General features: G+C 45.3%; 2 protein-coding genes across 6 annotated transcripts in view; one reads left to right on the top strand and one right to left on the bottom strand.

The window, feature by feature from the left end:
* The window catches only part of xkr6a (XK, Kell blood group complex subunit-related family, member 6a), a 13,282-nt gene extending 13,196 nt beyond the window's left edge, over nt 1–86 (bottom strand). For both annotated transcript variants that reach the window (XM_069712788.1, XM_069712786.1), the window contains exon 1: nt 1–86. This exon is cut by the window's left edge and continues 1,411 nt beyond it. The gene's annotated coding sequence lies outside the window, so the exon portion shown is untranslated.
* A 4,422-nt stretch (nt 87–4,508) lies between these two features.
* gckr (glucokinase (hexokinase 4) regulator) lies at nt 4,509–13,018 on the top strand. Of its 4 annotated transcripts, none has more exons than XM_069712783.1 (19): nt 4,509–4,957; nt 5,164–5,313; nt 5,388–5,456; nt 5,549–5,617; nt 5,871–5,944; nt 6,199–6,265; nt 6,678–6,731; nt 6,826–6,920; nt 7,017–7,122; nt 7,303–7,421; nt 8,582–8,680; nt 8,965–9,062; nt 9,498–9,574; nt 10,675–10,771; nt 10,849–10,958; nt 11,200–11,286; nt 11,619–11,762; nt 12,437–12,568; nt 12,644–13,018. In XM_069712783.1, the coding sequence occupies exons 1-19, from the start codon at nt 4,907–4,909 to the stop codon at nt 12,755–12,757; spliced, it is 1,812 nt and encodes a 603-aa protein (XP_069568884.1). In that variant the 5' UTR covers nt 4,509–4,906; the 3' UTR covers nt 12,758–13,018. The 4 variants fall into 4 exon arrangements, with proteins under 4 accessions (XP_069568884.1, XP_069568883.1, XP_069568886.1 ...); XM_069712782.1 differs by having other exon boundaries at nt 12,434–12,568; XM_069712785.1 differs by lacking the exon at nt 12,644–13,018 and having other exon boundaries at nt 11,229–11,286; nt 12,437–12,559.
* The last annotated feature ends 1,183 nt before the right edge of the window (nt 13,019–14,201 follow it).

Raw genomic sequence — 14,201 nt, 5'->3', positions numbered from 1 at the left:
CATTCATAGCTCCATCAATCATCATCCATGCCCTCCCCGTACTCCCTCCCTCTCTCCAGGCATCCCTCCATCATCCCCTCCAGTGGGCTGGCTGCCCAGTGAATGTGCCAGCCTAATCAGCCTTAACATATGTGTGCGTGTGCGTGTGTGTGCGTGTGTGTGTGTGTGTGTGTGTGTGTGTGTGTGTGTGATCCCTGGTAGGCACGGTGGGGGAAACAGAGGGGCGAGGATTTAGAAACGTGAGAAACTGCGATGGACACTGTGTGTGTGTGTGTGTGTGTGTGTGTGTGTGTGTGTGTGTGTGTGTGTGTGTGTGTGTGTGTGTGTGTGTGTGTGTGTGTGTGAGAGGAGGAGGAGGGGGTTTCGGAGAGCTGGAAAGATGAAGGAGGGGGTGGGGGGTAGAGAAGGAGGGATGGGTTTTTAGGAATTAGAGGAGGGATGAAAGGGAGTGTGTGTGGAGAAAGAGACAACGATAGAAGAGATGATTCAGGCTGAAGCAGTTTGAAAAGGATGAAAAGATTGACGGGAAGAACGAGAAAGAGAGGACGACTGGAAGATTAGGGAGTTGTCGGAGGGATGAAAGGGCGTGTCGGAGGCAGAGGAGGGAGGGAATACGATCTACCGTAAGAGAAAAGAAAAAGAAACACGGCTTGTTGGAAAACACCGAAGATTTCAGGAGGAAGAGGTCAGAATAAGGAAGTAAATAATGATTTGTTTTTTTTTTAAAGAATGATGAAGGTCAAAAGAAAGAAGAAGAAGAAGAAAAAAGGCAGCAGCTCAGGAAAGACAACTATTCAGCTTTTTGTTGTTTTACACGTTTTACTAACAATTCATATTTAAAATTTTTTTTTTTTTTAAAAATGAAGCCAATCGTGTCATTAAAACCACCTGAGATGGACAATATGCAAAGCAAGCGCTGCATCTCTTCATCACCCCCGCCCCCCACACACACCCCCTCCGCCCCCACACCCCTCCACCCGTTCTCGGAGGCACGTTTCCGTGCAAGCTCCCAGCACTTTCTCCCTTTCGCTCTGTCCGCTGGAGATTAGCCGCTCCGTTGTCATGACGACCGTGGCTGGGCGGCTGAAGGATGGGGAAGAGGGGGTGGGTGGGGGGGGGGGGGGAATCGCCTTTTTTTTTTTTTTTTTTTTTTTTTTTTTGTGGTGCGAGCAGGAAGACGATGAGTGACAAGCAGCAGGACCTCCAGGTGTGCGGCTCACAGCTCGGAATCGGGAGGCGATTATTAGACCAAACCTGACCGGCAGACGGGCGAGTCAGATGTTCGGCGGCGTCATCAGCTGCCGACTTCCTAATTTCATGAATTTGAGATGCTCGGGAAAGCTCGGAAGACACGCAAACTTTGCACAAGAGTAACGCGCGCGAGCCACCTCTCAGGAATCGAGACGAGGTTGCAGCCGCAGCTCCTCCCTCGTCTATACAATATTTATCCAAAATGAATTAGCCAGAGGAGCTGAGATCTAATTCTTCGTGCGTGCTGACGAATTGCTGGAGGAAAAAAAAAAAAAAAAAAACCCAGAAAGGAAGAGGCAGCTGCAGCAGCAGCAGCAGCATCATCAGCAGAGAAACACAAATGATCAAAACAATGACCTTGTTTTGCAGTTGAAGGGAATCACAAAGACACAGAGGGAGAGTTTTAATCAGGCTGCGACTGAGGACAGAGCCAGATAAGGTGTGGATGTAATTAGGAAAGATTCCCGCTTCACTTCAGCGTTTCTCAAATAAGCACAATCCGTACAAAGTTAATTAGCAAATTAAAAACCGGGCGTGCACTGACGACGCTCAGATTGTTGGGAATGTGCTTTCCAAAACGCCACGAAAGCCGGGTTGTTATTTTGGCTCTAAATGAGGCTGAAGATAATGCGAGAGGACGCCGACGACCAGCGGCGGAGGGGAGAACGCGTTCACATCCAGCGGTGGAACCGCCGAGGACACGATTGTGAGGAAGTGTCCTGCAAGTGATAGCAGATTCGTGTAGGAACCATTTGTTTTCGAGTCACTTGCAGTGACAATTCGCACGTAAACTAGGAGGAAACAAACGTCCCTTTTAAGGAAGAAAAACCTCCAACAGGTGGAAGGAAAAAAAACAACAACTCCCTTTTAACAGGACGTTGCAGCTCATACCGCCGTTTAGCAGAATCTACAAACCGACTTTATGAACAACAGGAAACCCAATGGGGTAAATATTAACTCAGGCGGTCAGATAATGATATAAAAAGCACAATATTTACTTTTAAAATGGCGTTAATTACGGCATAAAGTAGCATAAAATGGACACGCTTATCTATATTTTATCACTGGAGGCTGACAGTAAAAAGTTAAGCCTCTTAAAGTCCAACCTGTTTGTGTTACTCACCTCGCTTTAATGCTTTTGTCGGTAAAAACTCGGAGGGAAAACAAAACAGGACATTTATATAATCATATATATATATATATATATATGTAGGGTGTTGTATTTTTAATACGATGCAGTTAGTTTTCGCAGCATCAAACAACGTTGGTTTGAACTTGGATGTGGTGACAATGTCGGAGAGGAAAAAGGCAGCAGAAACAACAGTATTTCCCCCCCTCCACACCCGCCACGAAGCGTTTTCTCTTCCGGGGTTTTAGGGCTGATAATGACAAGAGCCACTTAAGTGCTGATGGCTTTCCTCGCTCCGTTGGGAGGGGCGATTTGTCGAAGAATTGGGAACGACGCTCGGAGAATAAGCGGGACGGGAAGGGTCCGGCAGCGTCTTCGCACATCGGAGGACCTTCGAACAGGTCAGCTCGGGTGAAGTGGAGTTTACCAACGTGTTGGACAGGCACCACGTAAACAGCTGCTGAAATGGACAAACCAGCTGAAAATGGAAAGAAGTGAGCGGCCGAGGCACGAAGAGAACAAAGAGTTTGAGCCCCTCTGGTTGTGTTGTGTATAAAATTCAGACTTCGTTGGTCAGCAAGTCTGCTGCTGCATCATTCAGTGAGGAGGGAGCGCTCGGTTTGTGCAAAAAAAATGCAGCGGGGCCTACTTCGCCGCTCCGAGTCGTCGCAGACAGACGAGAAAAACAACAAAAAGATACCGTGCCCGGTGCGTTTCTGCCCCATCACCGTCCGTTTCCAGCACGGTGGGGGAAAATAAACAATTATAGCTGCGGTTAATTAAAGAGTTGGGCCGTGATTGGCCGCTGAAAACTGAGCTGGTTTCACGTTAATATGTCTGAAGTAAGCCCCCCTTTGACAGGTCTTCGACCCTTTAAGATCCCTTCAGTTAAATGAGATTGAAATAAATGATCCTTCTCGCAAATGACGCTGTAGATTAACAAATGAATGTTTCTTAACCTGCAGGAAGGCTCCAGGCAAAAATGAACATTAAATTCCTGTTCCTCCCTCCCTCCCTCCGTTAAATGTGCAGTACATTTCGGCTCCATTGGAAACCCTGACTACACACTGCTATTGGTAAGATATCAGAACACAAACAGGTCGGAAACCACTGGATTCACCTTTCGCAATAAGTTGCATTTTAACATCTTTTCTCGTATCGAACCATTATGTCAAATCTCCCATCTTCACAGTAGCTAAAGCTGTCGATTTCCTTTTGCAATGTAGTGGAGTGGAAGTATGAATGAAATGAAAATACGCACGACTACCTCCGAACTACACTGAAGTACAACACTTAAGAGTTATTTTCTCCCACTGGGACCTGCTTTAAAGCTCTTATCAGGGCAGTTTGTCTTTTCCCAGCAGTCGTGGCTGTTTATGCATTTAAGCATTTTCAATATGTGCTTTTAATTAAAGGAAGAGAGGGGACACGAGCACCGGGAGACGGAGGTTTCGTCTCCCTCCTTCTTTCCAATAAACAAGTTAAAGTTACCTCGCTTTTACTTATTAAGCACAAGTTCAGAAACAATATTCTGCAGCCGTCAAATTGTGAATGTCCCAGCTTTGACTTATCACGCGGCCCCACGCACAGCTCTGGTGTCGGACTGACTCAGAGAGGGTAACACCAAACTGTACCTCAGATGTCTGACTTTATTCATAATCAGCGTTAGTCGGTAATGACTAATACAAATGCATCACTGCAGAGAGTCACGGGCCTCTAGAGAAAAATTTAAATTAATTTTATGTAAAAAAAAAAAAAAAAAAAAAAAAAGGATGAGTAATGGGTGTGAGGAGAAATAATATTAGTCTTTTCTTTGTTGATGGAACACGATGTGAAAAATGTCCTCACCACAGTGTCACCGACGGCAATTAGCCGGCAGTTACGAGAGACGGTGGTGGGAGTTCGGAGGTGTGATGGAACGTATTAGACTCCGCAATCTGCTCTGGTGTAAATATTTTCTCACTGCTGAGAATCGCTCGGATCTTCGGTCCACTGTCGGATTGAAAAGCATGTTTGATTAAAAAAAAAAAAAAAAAAAATTTTTTTTTTTTTTTTAAAAACACGGAAGGAAATTCATATTTAATATTGAGCCAACGCTCTCTGAGCTGAGATCAAGGATTCTTTTTTTTTTGGGGGGGGGTTCAGGAAAATCTGTCTCGTGCTGCGTTTTCAGTTTGATCTCTGCTGGAAGCTGCTCCGGCTGAGCTGCGTTTTGTGATCCAGAATCAGGGGCTGGACATGTTTTACCTCTGATTCCCTTAAAGCAAGAGCAGTTTGTCCACTGAAAAAAACACAACAAAAAAAAAAAAACAGGTGCGGGGACGACGTTTGCCATTAGTCCATAGGTGCTGTTGTGGGTTTGTGTTCCTTTCACTCCTCGGTCTCAAAGGTCCAGAAGTGGACTTTGTTCCTGCGGATAGAGCGGTGCACTTCGTGGCTTTCATTTTTCATTGCTGAAACACGCTGCACACGGTTTGTTGTGACAAACGGTTAAAAAAAAACCCCAAAAAAACAGACTTGTGTCCGATGGCGGGATCACACCGGATTTGTAGTCTTTCCACTATGCGTGAATGGGAGGTAAATTTAAAGAAATACATGGGAAGTATCTGCAAAAATATTGACTTGATCCTCTATTATTGTTTGTTATAGAAGGCAGTGCACGTAAACTAGCATCAGAATTTTTAAATGTGTAGTTTCTATCTACGTTTTAAAACGCTTGGATTCAAGTTTGAAGGCTGCAGCCGCTTCAAATTACTCTGTTAATCTCATTTTGTGTTTCTCAGTCCCCAGATTATGAGCCCTCACTTCCTGTTTCGGAGAAGTCCAATCCCCTGACGCGCGACATCGACCGAGCTCCGGCCGATCGCATCGTGAGGATGCTGCGGCTCTGTGACGCCCAGATGTTTCAGGAAGAGGCGGGGGCGACCTACCAGGTACAGGCGCCCCATAAACAACTCTGTCCTGAAAGTTTCCCTTCAGGAAGTGATTCTTTGAATGTCGTTTTTAGAGGCTTTTGGGCGTCCGAGTGGTGACAACGTTGATGGAGGTTGCCAAGAGGGTGGAGCTCGTTGTCAAGGTATCGCCTCCATCAGTCTGTCTTTGTGTGTGTGTGTGTGTGTGTGTTGTTCCGTCAGACGCTGGTTAACATGTCCTCGGTTTCTTCAACAGGATCCTCAGGACGGCCTCGTTGTGCTGAGCGGATGTGGCACGTCTGGTCGGCTGGCTTTCCTCATCGCGGTAAGAAGCTGTCCTCAAACGCTCCCTCACTAAAATTGTCTCCATGGAAACCAGGAAACAACGCCAATTGAACTTTTCATAATGCGAAGATAAAGCGTACAGAAGCAGAGCAGACCATGCCAGGAAGATCAAGAAAATGGCGCTTAATCAAATCATCTGATCAGATCTCCCTTGTTTTGTGGAAAAATGATTTCCTGTGTGGTGTGTGTGTTGTGTGTGTGTTGTGTGTGTTGTGTGTGTTGTGTGTCGTTAGTCAGGCTTCAACAGAGCGCTGAGGCAGCTGAACCAGAGTCCGGTCTACTCGTACATCATCGCAGGAGGAGACAGGTTGTTTTATAGAATTAAATATAGTAAAATTCATAAATATAAAACCAGCTGTAGTCGTTTACTTTGTGGGAAAAAAAATAAAATAAAAGTATTTACATTGATATCTGGGTCACAAACATCAGAGACGCGTTTTGTTGTCGATGACAAAGCACAATCGATTCAAAAGTAGGATTCAACTTTTCATTTTCAAGAGTATAATTGTGTTATTATTTCTCCCTTTAACTTTAATGCCTCACTTTTCTCCTTTTCTTTAGAGCTCTGCTTTCCTCCCAAGAGGCTCCCGAAGACGACGCCACACTGGGCATGCTCAGTCTGAAGAAGGTCAGGGACTTTGTGCGAACACGTGCGCGTGTGCGTGTGTGTGTGTTTAAGTGTGTGTCATGTCATTGTGTTCCAAATAGCACACTTGTGTAGTAACACTCACTGCGTCGAGTGCACAAGTGCGTTCAGACTGTCAAGTGCAGAAACATGTAGTGCACTACAAGTACCAGGATGAGGACACTTTTCACACTCAGCGGTCCCCATTTTGGCTACAAAACAGGAAGGGAGGGACCGCTGACGTAAAGATGTTCAAATTAAAGCGTCAAAGGAAGCTGCAGCTGTTGCAAAAGCGCTTATCTTTCACTACTGCTGCTGGACGGAAGCAATCGGCGTGTTTATGAAGGGAAGTGTGTCATTTGGAGCACGGCTGTAAACGCGGCCGTTTTTAACCTCCTTTCTCGGTCCCCTGCAGGTTTGTGAGGGAAAGAAGCGAGTCGTGTTCGTCGGCGTCTCGTGTGGATTATCTGTGAGTCACGGAAGTCTACTGCCTCATTTCACGACCGAAGCGACATGTAAATCTGAGGATAAGTTTCCCGGGTGTTTTATTTCTGGCCCTGCAGGCTCCATTTGTAGCCGGTCAGCTGGACTTCTGCCTGCAGCACCCTGAAGTCTTCACTCCCGTTCTGGTCGGCGTCAATCCTGCACATCAAGCCAGGTGCGTGCGCAGGGTTCCCATTTCTTCTAGAGGATGTTTCTCTTTATTTTTTTTTTATTTTTTTTAACATTAATAAAGCTCCGTTTAACTGTGCAGGGACGAGCCCGTGTCTGGCTGCACGTTCACATTTCTCAGTGTGGTCCAAAGGATGCAGGAGCTCGCCGAAACACAAAAGGCCTTCCTCATCAACCCAGCAGTCGGGGTACTCGTCATCCACGTTATTCCCTCTCCTCCGCTAACTGTTCAGGTTGCATTTGTGTCAAGTCTCAGAATTAGAAACGGGGGGAGATGTGTGTCTCATACCGTGTCCAGTGACTCTGTTGTGTGTGTGTGCGTGCGTGTGTGTGTGTGTGTGTGTGTGAATATGTGTGTGTCCGCTCAGCCGGAAGCCATCAGCGGCTCCTCCAGGATGAAGGGAGGCAGCGCCACCAAGATCCTCCTGGAGGTCGTCCTGTCGGCGGCTCACGCCGCCGCCTTCTCGCACACCCCCGTCACGTACAAGTAAGCCCGATGAGAAACTCGCAAAACTTTCTGAATGGCTTAATCTGCCGTTAAATGAAAATACCAACTCACTTCTGACTCCACACGGCTCCGAACGAGCAAGATGGCGCCGGCCAAAATCGGAACTCCAGGTTTCATAACGGTCGCTCACGAGCCGGCGGGTGACGTCGCTGTTGGTTGCCGCTTGGGTAGCGCCGTGCACATTTCCATCGCTAAGCTAAGCAGATGACACTCTGTCAAACCTTAAGTACTTGAAGTGTTACTTTAACTCCTTCTTACAAATGAATGATTCAATAAACAGAGAACCAACTGTAGATCGAAATGCACGACTATCACAACATCTATATGAAAGACGTGGCATCACGTCATAAAACACGTAAAGATTTAGAGCCATTTACTTGGTTTTAATAGACTTAAAAGTGCATCAGTGAATCCATACATGTGGACAGCAGTGTTGACTTCTCCCATTAAACTAAACAACACTACCTGATATAACCTCCAAACATCCTCGCTCTGCACCCAGAGGTCCTGCAAACAGCCTCCTAAGTGCTTCCTTGTGTTTGCAGCCGTCAGGCGGCAGCCACTCTTCTCTAAGAGCCACCTGAAAAACCCGGACAAGGTTTTCACATTACTGCTGATCTGTCGGTCACATGTATCAATGTATCCGATGCCATTTGGTACGAGTGATGATTTTCGTATCATTTCATTTCTGCTCTTTCTGTGCAGTCATTTTGAATAAACACTTTTTGTTTCCCCCTTTTTTTTTTCTTCTTCTTCTTCTTCTTCTTCTTTTTCTTCTTTACACTTCACGCTCACGCTAAGCTCCATAAGTGGTTTCCCTTCATGGCTCTGTAGCACAAAGACGGACCGTATCACGTTCTTAAAAACCCCACATGGCAGTTATTGAAGTGTCCTTGAAGCTGAAAGCAGCTGCGGGTTGAGCGTCACCACAGAAGCTTTTAAATGTGTGGACCAGAAGCTGCCTTTTCACTCTGTTTCCATTGTGTGTTGCTGACCTCTAGAGGTCATTTCAGAGTAAAATAAATCTGACTGGATGCAGCTGGTTCAGTCTGGGAAATAAATATATTTCAGGTAATATATAACACGCACGTAAGGATGCATTTGAAATGATCTCCTTTGTCTGTGTTTCTTTCTGACAGCGGTGTCCTGCAGCACATGAGAGCCTACGAGAGGACGGTGGATGTCACATACTCTGAGAGTGAGAGCATTACTGCTCTGGTGGAGGCAGCTGCACGGAGGTAGAACATCCTGTGTCACACCGGTTACCGTGGCCTCGAACTTAAAGTTAACGCGGTAAAGCGGACTCGGAAAAGGAGTTGAATCGGTGAAACAAGTCGCTTAAAACTCAACAGTTAGTTTTACCACAAGCCTCTGCAGCATCACTAACATGTGCGACGATCCGTTGCAGGGTTTCAAAGTGGAAAAGCCTCTGAAACGGTCCTATAATGACATTTTTCAAGGCGGATCAGCAGCGTCGTCCTATTTGGAACTTCATTTCCCCGCTGTCCTGCATGTGTTTCAGTCTACGGTGTGGGGGGCGGGTGTGTTACCTCGGCTGGGGCTCCCTGGCCCTGCTGGGCCTCATTGACGCCAGCGAGTGCATCCCCACGTTCGGAGCAGGTGAGACCCGAGCGATGGACTCGTTAGCACGGCTTCGTTTGCATCCGAAAGAACATTTGTGTAAAATGTAAATGAAATCATAATGCGATGATTTGCAAATCGCATAAACCCATGTTTAATTTAAAATAGACCAAAGACAACATGTCAAATGTTGAAGCTGAGAAATGTTATTGTTTTATGAAAAATATGCGCTTGAATAAAGATTACTCCATTATTATCATTATTATTATTATTATTATTACATTTTGTTTTTAATTCAGATCTTACACGGCGTCCAGCTTTTTTGTTATTGTTCTACGGTTGTAGATTGTACACTAACATCTATTAAATCTAATACAGTGGGTGATGAATCTCCTGTATCTCTGTGTGTGTGTGTGTGTGTGTGTGTGTGTGTGTGTGTGTGTGTGTGTGTGTGTGTGTGTGTGTGTGTCTCAGACTACAAAGATGTTCGAGGCTTCGTCAGCGGAGGATACACAGAGCTGAACAACAATGAGGGTCCCTTATCTTCATTGGTGTGTGAAGGGAAACCACGAATTAACATCTTTTTAAACAAAAGCAGGGCCGCTAGAATTAATCCGTAATTACTGCATCAAACTAAACTCTAATTAAACACAATGCAGGATCGTTAACAATGCACCGTAGCGATTTAACATTTGTTTGATCTTCTTCTGCAGAGGTACAGCTAGTACTAGCACACATGGAGATTTCTGCTCGTCTGTGGGTTTAGAACCAGGACATACAACGTATTAACATTTCTGAAATCTAGTGAAATCCAATTAAACCGACATCCAGGTCTTGTTTTAACACCCCTGGAGAGACACATCTGTCTGCAGCGTGCGACTTGGAGATTAACCCGGAGCAGGATTAGAATAAAATACACCTGCTGTGTGAAACACTGTTTGACTGGATGTGTAATATCAGTCCATTCACTGGAGCCTCTTTATTAATATGCTCCGTGGTCTAAATGATTCACTCCGGCATCTATTTCTCGGCCTCCTTCCCCGAGGCGGGGTGGTTATTCTGTCCACTCGACACTCACCGCTGCGCTGAGCTCGGTGCGGGAGTAACGAGGTCAGCGCTCGCAGCTTATGACAAACATTGGGATTTATTGTGTGAATTCTGCATTGACAGGGTAGCCTTATCCTTTCCACATGGGCTGGCTGACTGCAAATCAACCGCTTCAAATGTTTTGCTTCAGAGCCGATGTAGATGTTCCCGGGATCCAATGTTTGGGTCCAGTTTTCCCCAAATGTATGTGACACACGGTGGAAACGTGGAAAAGATGCACTTAATTGGCTTGATATGACACGGGCTGTCGTCTGTTCGGGTTGATCTGGGGAACGTTGGACCCCGTGAACATCCGCATAGAGAATTTTGTGGCAGCGTTTTGCTCATTTACAGTTAGCGTGCAAAGCGAGCTGGCAGAACAAAATGTCAGAGATTCACAGCACGATATGGGAAGAATAGGAAAAGGCAGTTGTTCTGCATGGACACATCCTGTCTTTTTTCCTCTTGTTACTTGAATCCACACCTCCGTGTCAGAGTGTGAAAAAAAAACAACTCCAGTTTTCTGTGAACACAACATGTTTCTGTCTTTTTTTTTTTCCTGGAGGGCCCCGAGTTCTGCGTAGCTCATGAAGACTTCCTGCAGTCGGTCCTGCCCCGTCTCACGGACAAGGACACCGTCCTACTAATCTACGCACACTGCGGTGAGACAACATTCTTCTTCATGTTTGGATCGTGTCCAAATCGAATCGGCAGGAGTTCTGACAGCCTTTCTCCACAGATGATGTCAGCGAGGTGGCGAAGTTGGCACGCAGGGTGAGAGAGAAGACGTGTGACCTCCATGCTGTTTATCATCAGGCTGAGGGAGACATCGCAGCTACTATACAACAAGTATCTATCTATCTATCTATCTATCTATCTATCTATCTATCTATCTATCTATCTATCTATCTATCTATCTATCTATCTATCTATCTATCTATCTATCTATCTGTTTGGAGTTTGTCAACGTATATCATTTTCCATATTTCTGCTCACCGAATTTCCTTTATGACGCAAAAATATGATGCTTAGAAACGTGTTTATTGAGGGGAAATCTATCTATTACAGTTGGAATTGGTTTGTTTTGCAGGATGACATCAATAGTCTGTGTTTATCCAGCCTAAAGATCACTTGGGCTCAGGGACCGCCTCCTGCCTCAGGGAACTTACTAAACATGGTACAGTGTGTACACACACACACACACACACACACACACACACGCGCGGACATACACATCTAACTCACTGGAGCATGACAAAGCACTGTTTTGCCTCATTTACTGCATTATTGTTGGCCGGACAGACATAAAGAAATAAATACACTGAACAGGAGGAGAGCTTGTCTGCTTAAATGCCAGAAGAAGAATAATCTTTATTGATTTTCAGTTTTTCTCATTTCTTGATTTCTCTAGTTTATTTTTGTTTATTTTTTTTAATGTTTTTATATTTCCTCTCAGTGTTGCGTACGTACATGTAGGAGGAGTGAAAATCAATTGCTTCTCTCTCTCAGCAGTGGGAGCTGTCCACCAAGTTGGTGCTGAACGCCGTCAGCACCGGAGCTCACGTCTTAAAGGGGAAGATATACCAGAACCACATGATCGACGTGCAGGTCACCAACAGCAAACTGTACCGCAGAGCCACACGTTTACTCCAGGTAGAGAAGATGACACTGCGGACAGCACATGAAATACCCTCTACCCTGATGTGTTTGAGTTTTCTATCAACAGAGTCTCCAGTGAAACTCCTGGTTGTGGTTTCTCTCATTTATTCCCTTCTCTTTTGTCGTGGCTGACTCTTTTCATCTTCGCCGCACATTTCACACTCTGCAAAGAGGACGTTCTGGTTGGTTTCTATTCAATTCAAATTTATTTATACACCGCCAAGTCACAACACAGGTTATTTCAGGGCACTTCTTCGTCCTGTTAAAACCTGGCTCCTACATTACCCACAATTCAACTCAACTGCCGACACTTCATTTGGAGATTTGGGTGTGTTATGTTACATTTTTGTAATTTATAAAAACTTGTCTTCAGACGACACAACTCCTAAACACCTTGTTTCGTGCATCAAGGTCCCCTTTGAGAGATGGTTTTCTGCTTTTGTGCAACAATTAAACTCTCTTTCTTTGAAACTTTTCCAGCTCAGTGCAGAACATCAGTTTTCTTCTTGAGGATGCAAAATAGATGACTTATATGGGAACGATTTATCTGTCGTGAGACCACCTTTCAACCGTGGTTACATACAGCGCACTGAATAATAAACAATAAAAGGTTTAATATAAACAAGTTTGGAAGTAAATCGAGCCCTCGCTTGTTCTCCTTTCAGAAGCTGTGTGTTCGCGTGGAGCCGCAATGTGAGGAAGCTCTTCTGAAGGCCATCTACCGAGTGGAGCAGCTGACAGTGGACATCACATCCTGTGACATCACCACGCACACACACATCGCCAGAAACAGGACCAAGGTAAACAGACAGAGAGATGGATGGATGGATGGATGGATGAAGTCTGGCTCTATCATACACTCTCTCTCTGTCTAGGTGGTCCCTCTGGCATTGATCTGTTTGCTGACTGGTTGCTCTCTCGCGGAGGCGGAGTCTCATTTGGAGCAGCAGCCAATCATTCGGGCGGCTGTGGACGTGTGGTTGTCATAACTGACATCAGCGTGAAGCTGAGTTCCTACAGATTCGTGTCTTTTTTTCTTCTTTTTTTTTACCTCAACAGAGAGATTGTGAACAGCTTTACTCGACTTTACTCAGTGCAACTATGATGCTTCGTTCAAAATGTGAACTATTCCTTAAATGCAAATCGATCAGACTTAAACCTGATCACTATAACCTTGAGATGTGGTGTCAAGTTCGAATATGTAGAGAATACACGTTTTCAACTCCTCCTGACCAAATCAGGCAAGCACACCGGTATTTTTTCTTTACATGTGACTCAAACGCGATTGTCAAACTGAATTAATGTCAAAGGTTGATACTGGCGTGATGTTTTCTGCCTGTTTCACCTCGTGTTCTGTAACAGTTTTCCGGAGATAAAGGCTCAGCCGTATCTGCCCCGCGTGATGTAAGTCAACCTCAATCCCTGTGTTCCTCTGGGACTCAGCCAAAACAGACACACTCACAGGTACTGGATTAGTGTGTGTGTGTGTGTGTGTGTGTGTGTGTATCTTGAGAGCAGTTGAGCAGCTTTGGAAACACCTTTGGACTGCGGCCAAACGCAGTAGGGAAGCAAAGGCAGCACCAGGAAGGTAAAGTGCACGTCGAGTCTGGATCAGAAAGCTTTAGCACATAATTCTCAGCACATGTCGAGCATACACTCAGAGAGCAGGTACTGAACCCACTTAGAGACTCACGCAAGCAAGTAAAACGTTTGATTTGTCAGTTTAGTGCACTGTTTAGTGATCGAGCATCTGCTGCTCCAGTTTCAGGTTCAGTTTGTAGGATTTAAGGGACTCTATTGGCAGAAATTGAATCTTATATTCACGTTTACGGTTTGATTAGTGCAGAAAAGGGGTCTCCGACCTGAGATACCAGCAGTTCGCAAGCTGTTTCTGAGTAGCTCGTGGCGGTTGTACACGCATACGTAGGTTTTGAGCCCTTCACGTCTGCACAGGGAGCAGGTCCCCTTTCACCTCGGCCGCCATGTTTCTACAGTAGCCCAACAGGGACAAACCAAACACTCTTCTTAGAGATGGGGTGTTCATGTTTTCACGAGTTTCACAGCCACTGTAGATTCTCCTGCGTAGTCACAAGAGGAGGGTGAAGTGAGAGGGAGGTTCATTTAGTTGCAATCTGCAATCTCCCCACTAGACGCCACTAAATCCTCTAAACTGCTCCTTTGAGAGAAGTAATTTGAGGTGAAAACCTTATTGAACACCTGAAGGTGATTGATTGTAAGGAACAAGAAATTAGGTGATTAGCACGCCCTCATTTCTAATTAGGAAGCTAAAGCTCGCAGGCGATTAACTTGGCTTACCAAAAAGACCGGAATTAGAAAGAGACGGTTAGCTAGTTAGTCTCTGATGTCTTATTTGATGATCTGTACTCAAACAAAACATATAAAAACAACAAATTGTGGGTTAGTATAGTTTGT

The sequence above is a fragment of the Brachyistius frenatus genome, unplaced genomic scaffold (genome assembly GCF_029030835.1).
Source record: "Brachyistius frenatus isolate BFR_SWC_R1_liver_20210118 unplaced genomic scaffold, ASM2903083v1 Contig_112, whole genome shotgun sequence".
Taxonomy (NCBI): Eukaryota; Metazoa; Chordata; class Actinopteri; family Embiotocidae; genus Brachyistius; species Brachyistius frenatus.
This window is presented reverse-complemented; position numbering and strand designations above follow the sequence as displayed.